Source organism: Hyla sarda, chromosome 7, assembly GCF_029499605.1.
Source record: "Hyla sarda isolate aHylSar1 chromosome 7, aHylSar1.hap1, whole genome shotgun sequence".
In the NCBI taxonomy this organism is placed as follows: domain Eukaryota; kingdom Metazoa; phylum Chordata; class Amphibia; order Anura; family Hylidae; genus Hyla; species Hyla sarda.
In genome coordinates this window covers 20569762-20583505 of record NC_079195.1, presented here as the reverse complement: position 1 = coordinate 20583505, position 13744 = coordinate 20569762, and the positions used below count along the sequence as shown (strand labels likewise).

At 41.0% G+C, this 13744-nt stretch overlaps 1 protein-coding gene across 4 annotated transcripts in view; it reads right to left on the bottom strand.

Annotated features, from left to right (window-relative positions):
- The window catches only part of SORCS1 (sortilin related VPS10 domain containing receptor 1), a 762471-nt gene that overhangs the window by 339389 nt on the left and 409338 nt on the right, over positions 1–13744 (bottom strand). For all 4 annotated transcript variants that reach the window (XM_056530949.1, XM_056530951.1, XM_056530952.1 and 1 more), the window contains exon 3: positions 11364–11463. In XM_056530949.1, coding sequence (XP_056386924.1) covers positions 11364–11463 — 100 coding nt within the window. The remainder of the gene's footprint in view (positions 1–11363; positions 11464–13744) is intronic.

Below are 13744 nucleotides of genomic sequence, written 5' to 3'. Positions count from 1 at the left end.
TCACATCAACACTTGGTGGTGTAGGTGGCACATGGTGTTTTTTGCACACCTTTCCTTTTGTTTAATAAAAAAATAAAAAATAAAACTTTGATATATATATTTTAACCTAACGGCCTGAGAGCGTGGAGGAGGAAGCGGTGTGACTTGTCCATATTGCTGTTGTGGCTGTGCAGGAACCACATTCATCCAGAGTGCCGTAAAGGACATGTATTATCCCTGACCATAGTTACAGCTCCACACGTCGGTGGGCTGGACCACCACATCGGAGCCATGGTTCTCCCAGGCCGCTTTATGATGACGCTGCATATGTTGATGCAGGGCCGTGGTACCAACATTGGGACCCTGGCCACGCTTCACCTTCTGCCGACACATCTTGCATGTGGCCAGGTTAACATCCTCAGGATCCTTGGTGAAAAACTGCTACACCGCCGAGTAGCTGATTTTCTCACCAACAGTCCGCACTGATTGACTGCTACTGCCATCTACTCCAGGTAACCCTGTTTCACTACCTCTCAGGAAGGTAGGCTGCTGAGAAGCAGGTGGGGTACCCCGGGCACGTTTGGCTCCAGAATTTCAACTTCTGCCACCATGCTGACTGCCAACCATGCTACTACCTTGCTGGCTCAGCTGCTGCCTCAAGGCAACCTGCTACCTTTTTCTCCTGATGAAGCCCCTTCTGCACCCAGCTCCCAATTGTGATCAGTTTTATCATCATCGAGTTGTGTCCTCACGTCACTGATCTCCTCCTCAGGTTCCTCAACAGTGTCTGCTTCAGAATCCCCCTATTAGGTTAAGGCCCCTAATAGGCAATTGAGAACCCTCCCCTTTTAGATAGAGGTCTCCAGAAGATAGGTAAGGAAGAAATCCCCTTATTAGGTTGAGGCCCCCAGGAGGTAGGTAGGGTTTCCCCTCGTTTAGTTAGAAGCCCCCATAAGATATGTAGGATGGGGGATCCCCCTATTATGTTAAAGGGGTGCTCCATTGGAAAATAAATTCCAATAAATCAACTGGTGCCAGAAATGTATACAGATTTGTAAATGACTTCTATTTAAAAATCTTAATCTTAATCAGCTGCTGTATGCTCCAGAGGAAGTTGTATTTTTTTCTGGAGTTCTTTTCAGTCTGACTACAGTGCTCTCTGCTGACACCTCTGTCTGTATCAGGAACTGTCCAAAGCAGGATAGGTTTGCTATGGGGTTTTGCTTGTACTCTGGACAGTTCCTGATACTAACAATGAAGAGGTCTCAGCACGGAAGTGTAGTGAAGGGGAAAGGAATTTTTCAGGTTTTTTTTAATGGAAGGGACATATTGTTGGAAACTATGGGGGAGATTTATCAAAACTTGTCCAAAGGAAAAGTTGTCCAGTTGCCCATAGCAGCCAATCAGATCGCTTCATTCATTTTTAACAAGGCCTCTGCAAAATGAAAGAGGCGATCTGATTGGTTGCTATGGGCAACTGGGCAACTTTTCCTTTGGACAGGTTTTGATAAATCTCCCCCTTTGACTCTCTGCCTACTGATTACTACTACAGACCAGAGCATTCATGAGTATAGAGGTAATGGAAGAGATAGTTGTTTGCTGAATTAACATGTGCAATATAAGAAAAAGAAAAAATGTGCTCAGCTCACCACCCACTAAGGAGACGTAATGGTAGAACTTCGGCTGTGTAGAAGCAAATGGAGCTCAGACTGTGCCGGCCGCTTCCCGTGTGTAGAGACCACAAGGAGAGAAGGGATCCAGCTCACAAAAATAGAAATAAAACATTACTTTTACTTACATGCTAAAATGTAGGTGAACAAAAAAAAAAAAGTCACCAAAGTGAAATTAAAAACAGCACGAAGAGCTCTTAATCATGGCATGATTAAGAACTGTCCGTAGCTCGAAACGCGTCAGTGTGCTGTTTTTAATCTCACTTGGGTGACTTTATTTTTTATTTTTTGTTCACCTACATTTTAACATGAGTTAATGTAGTAAAAGGCTACATTTTACTATTTTGTGAGCTGGATCCCTTCTCTCCTTGTGAATTAACATGTGTATGAGTAACTTGAAGTGGTATCCCTACATAAGGTAAAAAAAAAAAAAACATATAGCATTGCGTACTTTTTGAAACTACAAAAAAATCTATTGGTTTTAGGGGTCTTAGTCCGATACTTTCTGGTTTCCTGTTTTTTTTTTCTCAACTCTTCAACACAATCCTCCCACCATGCCTACTACCCTCTCACAGCACTCTTGCCAGTTTCCCAGAGCTGTTGCAGAACATCTAATTTCACAGTAGACATGATACATCGGTGAAATTGCAGAACCTACTGTATTCATTCCCTGTTTACTTCTTGTTTAGCACTAGGCAGCATGGTATAAACACACCTCATGTTCCCCAAATATCCCCCCAAAAATGTGTACTGTATAGGACAAGGAGGAGATGATGTAGCTGTATGGGCTTGTTAGAGGTGATGACAAGATCCAGCCTTAGACAGCAAAGGATGATGTGTCAGCTCAGGAGAGAGGGAGGATCCGAGGAGTTGCTGAGACAGCGCCACACTGACAATGAGAAGACTACACAACTTCCTGTCAGGAGAGAAGAAGGAGCTGGGGAGCTGCTGAGACAGCACCACACTGACAATGAGAGGACTACACAACTTCCAGTCAGGAGAGAGAGAAAAATCTGGGAGCTGGGGACAACACCTCACTGTCAATGAGAGGACTACACAACTTCCTGTCAGGGTGAATCCTGTAAAAAAAAATGCTGAAGCCAGTACATATTGTGATAACACTATATAAGTAAGTTATGTACATTGGGGTGACAGTTTTATAAAAATGTTACAGTTATTTGATAATGGAATATCTCTTAACGATGGAGAAAGAAACCTAGAAAAGACCCAAAATTTGCAGGATACGCACAGCAGTCCTGGCTGTTTAATGTCCTCTTCACATCGACAAAAAACTTAAACTTCTGTCTGCAGCGCCCCGGTCAGACCCGCGGACCGGGAGCGCTGCACTGTTACTGCCGGCGGGGATGCGATCCGCGTAGCGGGACGCTTCCGCCCGCGGTTCGCATCCCAATCGTCTCACCTGTCCCGTTCCCCGGCTGTCACGTCCCGGCACGCGCGGCCCTGCTCTCTAGGGCGCGCGCGCGCCGGCTCTCTGAAATTTAAAGGGCCAGTGCACCACTAATTGGTGTCTGGCCCAATCAGTTGTATCACTCCCATTCCTTATAAAAACCCACTTCCCCTTCCTGTCCTTGCCGGATCTTGTTGCCCTAGTGCCCTGTGAAAGCGTTTTGTGTATCCCAAGCCTGTGTATCCAGACCCTTGCCGTTGCCCATGACTACGATCCTTGCTGCCTGCCCTGACCTTCTGCTACGTCCGACCTTGCTCTTGCCTTGTCCCTGTGTACCGCGCCTGTCTCAGCTGTCAGTGAGGTTGAGTCGCTATCGGGTGGAACGACCTGGGGGTTACCTGCCGCTGCAAGTCCATCCCGCTTTGCGACGGGCTCTGGTGAAAACCAGTAACCCCTTAGATTCTGTTCCCCTGGTACGGCCCACGCCATCACCCCACTGACACAGAGGATCCACCTCCAGTGTCCACTCTGCATACGAGTCCGGATCCTGACAACGTATACATCTTGTGTGCTGACCGGCTTCTCCTTGAATTTCCAATGTAGAGTTTTCAAACTTCTTCCTGTGGCTATTAATGTAACATTGTGTAATGAATGAATCCCCCTTAATGGGGGCGCCTGTAATTAAATTGGGGACCTCTGCTGAAATTAGATCTGAACGTCTCTGAGAATATTTGATTTTCAGCCTTAGGTAAAGTTATATAAGTGTTTTGTGCGGCCTCATTGACTACAGGACGACGAGGCTATTGATCTGTGTCATTTCATTTAAGAAGAGATCAATCTATTCTTTGCCGTCGCTCAAATGAATTTTTATGTCCCATTACCTGCACCAGTAAATTGATCGTCTACCATCAGGTGCGAGAAGAGCGAGTGCGGTGGGGAAGATGGATGCCGCCTGATGTTTTACCCCATTAACTGAGATGGGAATTATTGTGTGATGTGTCACTGCTCCATGTAACATCGTGGGTCCATTAACTGAGAGAAGGATCGGATTGGGGTTTGTCATTATGAAGGATCACGCTACCCGGATGATCCACAAGTATTACATCAGGCACTTTTATTTATTGTATATATGAGAAAGAAAGTAAAAAAAAATTATGAAAAATGACTGATAGCCCTTCTTTGTGTGAAGGCATCTACATATCTACTTGAAGGAGTATGGTAGGTAATGAGGTTCTCCTGGAACATCACAGAGGACTCCTGTTATGGGGTTTTCTTATTATCTGGGGCTTTAAGGGGTAGCCCTAAAGGATAGGGGCTAAGATGTCTAATTGTGGGGGTTCCGCCGCTTGGTACCCCCACGATCTCTAGGCCGGCAGTGACGGCGTCCGGAACACAGAAGTTTTGAGCTTCCTCGTTCAAGACGTCACGCCAGGCCCCCTTCATTTATGTCTCCCATAAACATGAATGGAGGGGGCGTGGCGGCAGTGTTCCCCAGTCATTGGGGACCAAATGACAGGGGTGCCGCAGCGGAGATCGCAGGGGTCCCCAGCGGCAGGACCCCCACAATTAGACATCCTATCCCCTATCCTTTGAATAGGGGATAAGATGTTTTCAGTGGAGTACTACTTTAACTGTAATGCCCAACATTATTTACGCAAATAACATGTAAGGTACCAAGACGTGTAAGGGCAACTTTAGCCAAACCCAATGATTTTTGCCGGGGCGCCCTTGTACCTTATTTAATAAGCCTGATCCTTCTTCCCCTTGACATTTTCTATTCAGAAAAAAAGAGGACTTGGCATGTGGAATAGAGATGAGCATCCAAATCCGGGTTCAGTCCGAACTGTGCTAAATGTTCTGTTTAGTGGGAACTCGAACCTCATTCTGCATCCGTTCAGTCAGCGCAAAATCTGTTTCACTGAAATTAAAGCGTGGCAGTTTTTTTTGTGGTACACTAATTGTTGTGAAAGAGCCGTGCATAGTGGGGTTCACGTTGCTTTTTGCACATTTCCTAGGACACCAATCCTGATGCTACTTCCCAAAATGGAATGATTTTTTCATGGCTTGTAAAAAGAACATTGCTTCATCATTTTCCAGGTGCAAAACCTTTGCCGCTCCCAAATCGTGAGTCCATAGATACATTCCTACATTTCTAGGTGACCTGACAGCATTATACGGGGCTTTGAGGGCTATTACACACTGTCATACACGAGGCGTCTGGCTATTGGGGAAGTATAGGTCCCGACAGAACTAGTTCGGTCTAAACCAAACTTTTTTACCAATGTTTTTTATTTATTTATTTATTTTTAAATTTGATTTATAGATCTCTCCCTGTTTGGATGTAGGTGTGATCTATCAATGAAGGCTGGCCCGGAAGGAGGAAGCTGTCAGAGACCACCCTGATGATTTATGGTTCGGGCAGCATGAAAGTGATGATAGTTTCCCTTTAAGGTGCTATAAGTTTACCTGTAGTCCTATTAAAAACCACCATGTTTCCAGTAAGTGGTGATAAATGACATTCATCCATTGTAATGAGATTCCACTTTACCTTCAATGCTTGTTAAAAAGAAAATGACCCCCCCCCCCCCTCCATTGCCATGAGCTGACCTTTATGTCTGCGGATCAGCCATGCTTAGCGCTAATGGGGCGATCGCCCATTGTGATTGAATTATTGCATAATCTAACATTAGCAGGATGTATGCTCCATATAAACCTGCATTTTGATACGAAGTTTGGAATTTCACTGTCAAATGGCATTTGGAGAAATGACCTTTTAAGGCCCATTCATCTGCACATCCAGAAGACACCGCGTTCACCGCGGTATGAAAACAATGGCGCTGCATGGTTATCCTTCCATATAAATGCATTTCCCAGCCTAAATTGTCCTTAGTGCCTGCAATGAGGCTGAAAATGACTATTTACTAGAAATAGAAGGTCCTCGATACCATCTTCACTAAAATGTAAAGAATGAATAAAGGCGGAATCTGACATTTCGACATTAAAGGTTACAGAACCCTCAAGCTGAAGAATATACGTAAAGGAGCCAGATCGTAACTCTGAGGAACACTTTACAGGTTAATTCTACGATCCAGATACAGCTTGTCTTCTACTCTAGTCACACCCAAAGCTGCATTCAGAGTTTTTTCTTTTATTTATTTAAAAAAAAAATTGCCAGGAGAATCTTCCTTATGAATGAGACACTGGTTTGACTAGTATGGGGTAGTTTTCTTCCTTCTGGAGAAGAGCTCATTTGCATACCCTTGTCCCATAAAGCATTGCCATAAATCAAGTCCCCATACACCACTGGGTTTCTTCAGTTACAAAAAGTGCTTCAACCTCCGCTTTATCTACAGATGGACATACACGTAACATAGCTGTTGGCCAAAAACTATCTCTACCAATTCCCCCACATTTTACATTCAGCAGAGCATGTATATGTTTTTCATATGTGAATCCAATATATCTGATCATTCCTCAATAGTGGTGAGAGAAACTACAGAACTTCTGTTAAAAAACAGTACTGTAGTTTAAAAAAAAAGCAAGGAAGAAGCACCACTCCAAAGGATTCAATCCAAATAGTGGTGTTTATTCACCCATAGTGTACAGATGCGACGTTTCGATCCACAATCAGGACCTTTCTCAATCACTGTAGTTTAGCTCTCCACTTCTCCCCAACATGTGCCTTAAATGGGCACTGTCATGAAACTATTTTTTGGTATTGCACTTTTTCTAATGTACCTTATTTAAAAAAATAATAATAAGTTTTCTATGTTTTATTTCTGTTTAAAAAAAGCTGCCACTAGGTGTCAACCTACTTGTCCAGAGCACATTTCCCCCCTACTCTTGCACAGACTTTGGCCTCCTGCTGGCCTGGCAGAAGTCCAAAATCAGGAAATGCAGTCTGGAGTGCTGAGGGTGTGTGTGTGTGCAGCCTTAGCCAATCATAGCTCATCTCACACTAAACTGCTATGGGCTGTGAGTAGCAGAGTGAGGGAGGAAGTTGTCCCCTGTATGGCTTCAGATGAGGTCACGCCTTCCCAGTCTGTGAATCTGACTGAAACTGAACAGAAAATACAGAGCAATATCAAGGTAGAAAACTAAAAAAATAATAAGAATAAAGGCAGGGGGTGGTTTGTTATGATGGGGGCAGTGAACTGGGAGGATTATAAAATTTCAAATCTAACCAGTTTACAGGTCACTCATATATCCAAGCTGTCACTATCGTACTGAGTTGCTGATCGCCAATCCAGAATTCACAATGATTAGCAGCACCGCGGCTGCCAGTCCAAGCCGCAGACCTTGAGTTGATAGGTGACCATAGATCCGTATTTCCCAACCAGAGTGGCTCCGGCCATAGCAAAACTACAACTCCCGGAATGCCCGGCATGCCGGGAGTTGCAGTCTTGCAACAGCCGGAGGCATACTGGTTGGAAGAAACTGCTGTAGACGTTAGATAGTTGGCTGATCCTAACACTCTTCTAATAAATATGGCCAGAATATGGGATCTTCCTAGCCAACCAGTACCTCACCCAACGTCTGTCCATAGACGATTGGGTCTTCCTCATAGAAGTGACTCTAACTTGGCCAATATGAGGCTTTTTTTTTCCTTTCAGAGGAGATCTGTTTTTAATACTTTCTCCATGGGGCATTGACTGAAAAAAAGTCTCCATACATCCCCAGTTTATTCACTGAGAATCAGTACCCTCGGGGAACCCCTCTACTCCGGATGAGTCATAAGGTGGTCCTTCAGGACTTGTAAACATTGAGCCCTTGACCAAATCCTTCTCCTGCCACAAGTCGTATCCTGTAGTCAGATATTTTTGTCTCTTTCCGGTGTCACGGTCACAAATGTGTGTTTTCACTCCAGTAAACCAATACAGGGACAATTTACCGAGCCGCATTTGAGCTCTTTACACCTCAAGGCAGAAGATATAAGTGGCCTGTCAAATGTTCTCATCAAATAACAAATGTACTTTCCCCTTCATATTTCCAGCTTGTGGATTGAATGTGCACCTTCAAATGTTCTCTGCTTTAATTTATTTGCTTAAAATATGTCCTTGTATCCCGGCATTTTTGTTGGCTAGAGGATACGAAGTTCGGTAGGTAGTAAAAGGCCAAATACGTGTCTACAAACATATTTTTCCATTTCTTGTTCTTTTTTCTTTTTTGTAAATCCACTTTGGCTCGGTTGTGCGGCTGTAAATCATAGTCCATTGGCGCAGAGGTCATGCTGCTTTCTCAAAGAAATCAGAAAGAGCCATGGACATTGAAGATGAGAAGATGGATAATATTGTTACTCATCTGTGACGTTAACATTTTTATCGTTGAAGCCCCGAAACCGGACGAGTTACTCTAGAACCCATCAGAATTGCTGCATCAATAAGGTTATGGTCAGGGGTCAAGTAAAGGGGAAAAAGTATGGGAACTCATCGATGATTTCCACTCAAGGGCTGGTCCTACAGGACTCCTGCTAATGGGAAAGGTGTTCCTGCTGTGAAAAAAGTGCAGGAACCCCATTCCCATGAGTTCCTGCAGGACTTAAGCCCTGGGTATGGGCATGTCACAGGCACAACAAGGGGTATCGTTATGTGACCACAATCCGGAAGGGCTTTGCTGGCATAGGTAGACAGAACCATAAATGAGGCAGCCACTGCCCATGCCATAGGACAAATAGCAAAAGAAGACTCAGATTGCCCCATTCTTTTCATCGGGTTGTGTAGCATCACATTCAAAAATGGAGTTTGAGTATGACCCAGCATCTGGAAGGGAACCCTATATCATTTATCGGCAGAGAGGTTGGCACTACAACCCCGATATATCAATATAAGTGCTCTTGCAGCAAGCTACTCAAAATCAGCAGTTCCCTTGTGCTAGATCCTGTATCAATTCAGGGGTGCTAGTATCCCAATCGGAAAGCATCCATAAAGTCCATAAAAGTAACGGGCAGAACTCACCAAGTACGTACGGGTAAAAATCGAGAAGAAAGTAAGTAACAGAACACTCACACGATGACATGTGTCCAAGGCAGGAAGGTCGCCTTCGGTCCCGGTCTTCCATAGCGGGGAGGTGGTAGATGGTGTGGTGGGAGCCTCAGACGCCGGCCACGGACCGTATCACCGATACACGGCCTGACAAAGCACCAGAGGGCATGATACGGTCCGTGGCCAGCGCCTGAGACTCCCCCCGCACCATCTACTGCATCCCCTCTACAGAAGACCGGGATTGAAGCCGACCTTCCTGCCTTGGACACATGTCATCGTGTGAGTGCTCCGTTACTTACTTTCTTCTCGTCATGTTTAAAAAATAATAAAAATAAAGGCAGGGGGTGGTTTATCATGATGGGGGCAGTGAACTGGGAAGATTATAAAATTTAACAAGATTATGAGAGATACTCTTTAAGGTGAATACCAAAGGACCCCATAGACTTCTAGTCTACCCAGTTCCAGATAAACTGCAACCTAAAAATATCCAAATCATCATCATTTGGTATTCCTAAAAAAGTGGTATTCCTAAAAAAGTGCTAAACAGACCAAGCAACTGAAATCCAATATGCCAGAAATCTTCTGTAAATCATTGGGAGGCGACCAATGACCAGCGTTCCGGCTGTTGCAAAATTACAACTCCCGTCATGCCCGGAGTTGTAGTTATGCAGCAGCCGGTGGCACCCTGGTTGGGAAACACTGCTGTTTACGTTAGTCGGACGTGAGCTAAAACAAAGTCCTCACTTAAGGTGAAAACCAAAGGATCCCTCAGTCTAGCCAGTTCCGGATATATTGCAACTTTAAAATATCCACCATATCATTACCATAACAGTGATATTCCCAAAAGTTGCACCAAGAAAGAGCACCAATCGATTCTTGGTCATACATCCATCATGACATCCAACCCACTTCATCAAGTGGCAGGACGGCATCATCTTTCTTGACAATATCTATGCACCGCTACATCCGCATTTTGTTATATCCTTAATTATTTGGGTCCCCTGAGGAGGTAGACACTGTTGAAATGTGTCGGGACGTTAAACATAGCTTCAACATTTTAAGACATTTATGATTTTATTGTTTGCCACATTTATTACTGAATATCTTATATCTGTTTGTGACAGATGCTTGTTGCTCTTTCTGATGTGCAGTAAATATAATTTCTATTGTTAGTTTCCTTTTCAGCTAGTGTGCAAGACGTATCTGTTTTTTTTTTTTTTGTTCACATGAAATATTCATGGTCTATGCTAGGGTCTTTCTAGGTGAAAACACTTAGAAATGAACTTGACCAACCACTCATCAAGGGTGACTATCCTGATGCTAAGTGTGTTTTTGAGCTGTAGAAATAAAAGTTATATTTTAGTTAAAAATTTTCAGTGATTTCTGAATCTTTGTTCATTATTTTGTGTGATAGGTTTAGTAAAATTCCAGCAAAAAAAGAATGTCCATAACAACATCAAAAAAGCAGTGAGAATGCAACAAGCAAACAGCCTGAAGACTTTCCTCATGGTCATATTTCCACCCTCCCCCCTCCGAAAAAAAAACCACACTTTGGATAAGAAAATATATCAAAACTGCATGTATTGTGAACTGACCCCAACCCATTTATAATTTTCAGTAATTTGGTTTGTAGTTGCTGGAGACTAGCCAGGTGATTAGGTTGATCTCCTGAAATGCTGTGATGAGACTCCACACCCTCTCTCTCTCTGCAAAGCCAGAGGATTCATGATGAATGTAGGCAACATTAGAAAATATTTTCTATTCTGAAATATGAATCAGTATGGCTGAAAATCCACGCCTGCCACATCAGCTAAAAAAGGTAAGCACAAGACATACACAAGAACCTCTGCATTATTCTCTAATAACAGCCTATGCAGCATCATATAAGCCCAAGATAAATAAATAAATAATAAATCCTGGAGGCTGAAGCCAATAAAAGGTGGGGTCTCACTTTAACCCTCTGTCTCACCATCTTTGGAGAAAACTTATTCGCTTTAACGAAAGTCGTGAAGAATAAAGGAAGACAAAGTAACATTTTTATGAAAAGGAAAACCTTAAGGGCCATTTTCCCCTGTAATAGAGTCAGAGTAAATGTGGAAACCTCCAAAAACATCTATTTACGGCGCCGCTTCCGAAACCTTAACGAGCCGCTCCATCAGCGGCTGCCGGGCGCGCGGAGAATTGCTTCCACGTCCATTTGTTTTTCTATCGCCTTTTTTCCCTGCAGTCATAAGGTTTGTGTCAACAGTAATAGACTCTGGGAGCAGAGAAGGTTATTCAAGCAAAGCGGTCCTAAATAACAGGATATTTAAGGGATATTCTCACCTTACGCTTGTTTGTTGGGCAGACATAAAGATAGCTCAAAATTGTCTTTAATCCGACTTTATCGTTCAACTTCTCGTAAGTTGTCCCGTAGTCTGTCGACCTGAAAGCAAAAGTACAATGGCGTTAAAACCAGCGAAAATGTTACCATACACTGTGAGGAGCCGAGAAATCAGGAAAATCAATCAACTGAGCACAATTATACTAAAAAGTATGGGTAAGGCAGTTCTTCTACCTGTTAAAGTTACAGTATGGTCCAGAGAGGGCAGTATTATAGCAGTTATAATCTTGTATATATGAGCAGTATTATGGTAGTTATATTCTTGTATATAGGAGCAGTATTATAGTAGTTATATTCTTGTATATAGGAGGCAGTATTATAGTAGTTATATTCTTGTATATAGGAGCAGTATTATAGTAGTTATATTCTTGTATATAGGAGCAGTATTATAGTAATTATATTCTTGTATATAGGAGCAGTATTATAGTAGTTATATTCTTGTATATAGGAGCAGTATTATAGTAGTTATATTCTTGTATATAGGAGGCAGTATTATAGTAGTTATATTCTTGTATATAGGAGGCAGTATTACAGTAGATATATTCTTGTATATAGGAGGCAGTATTATAGTAGTTTTATTCTTGTATATAGGAGCAGTATTATAGTAGTTATATTCTTGTATATAGGAGGCAGTATTATAGTAGTTATATTCTTGTATATAGGAGCAGTATTATAGCAGTTATAATCTTGTATATATGAGCAGTATTATAGTAGTTATATTCTTGTATATAGGAGCAGTATTATAGTAGGTATATTCTTGTATATAGGAGGCAGTATTATAGTAGTTATATTCTTGAATATAGGAGCAGTATTATAGTAGTTATATTCTTGTATATAGGAGCAGTATTATAGTAGTTATATTCTTGTATATAGGAGCAGTATTATAGTAGTTATATTCTTGTATATAGGGAGCAGTATTATAGTAGTTATATTCTTGTATATAGGAGCAGTATTATAGTAGTTATATTCTTGTATATAGGAGCAGTATTATAGTAGTTATATTCTTGTATATATGAGCAGTATTATAGTAGTTATATTCTTGTATATAGGAGGCAGTATTATAGTAGTTATATTCTTGTATATATGAGCAGTATTATAGTAGTTATATTCTTGAATATAGGAGCAGTATTATAGTAGTTATATTCTTGTATATAGGAGCAGTATTATAGTAGTTATATTCTTGTATATAGGAGCAGTATTATAGTAGTTATATTCTTGTATATAGGAGCAGTATTATAGTAGTTATATTCTTGAATATAGGAGCAGTATTATAGTAGTTATATTCTTGTATATAGGAGACAGTATTATAGCAGTTCTATTCTTGTATATAGGGAGCAGTATTATAGTAGTTATATTCTTTGATATAGGAGCAGTATTATAGTAGTTATATTCTTGAATATAGGAGCAGTATTATAGTAGTTATATTCTTGTATATAGGAGCAGTATTATAGTAGTTATATTCTTGTATATAGGAGCAGTATTATAGTAGTTATATTCTTGTATATAGGAGCAGTATTATAGTAGTTATATTCTTGTATATATGAGCAGTATTATAGTAGTTATATTCTTGTATATAGGAGGCAGTATTATAGTAGTTATATTCTTGTATATAGGAGCAGTATTATAGTAGTTATATTCTTGAATATAGGAGCAGTATTATAGTAGTTATATTCTTGTATATAGGAGCAGTATTATAGTAGTTATATTCTTGTATATAGGAGCAGTATTATAGTAGTTATATTCTTGTATATAGGAGCAGTATTATAGTAGTTATATTCTTGAATATAGGAGCAGTATTATAGTAGTTATATTCTTGTATATAGGAGACAGTATTATAGCAGTTCTATTCTTGTATATAGGGAGCAGTATTATAGTAGTTATATTCTTTGATATAGGAGCAGTATTATAGTAGTTATATTCTTGAATATAGGAGCAGTATTATAGTAGTTATATTCTTGTATATAGGAGCAGTATTATAGTAGTTATATTCTTATATATATAGGAGCAGTATTATAGTAGTTATATTCTTGTATATAGGAGCAGTATTATAGTAGTTATATTCTTGTATATAGGAGCAGTATTATAGTAGTTATATTCTTGAATATAGGAGCAGTATTATAGTAGTTATATTCTTGTATATAGGAGACAGTATTATAGCAGTTCTATTCTTGTATATAGGGAGCAGTATTATAGTAGTTATATTCTTTGATATAGGAGCAGTATTATAGTAGTTATATTCTTGAATATAGGAGCAGTATTATAGTAGTTATATTCTTGTATATAGGAGCAGTATTATAGTAGTTATATTCTTGTATTTAGGAGC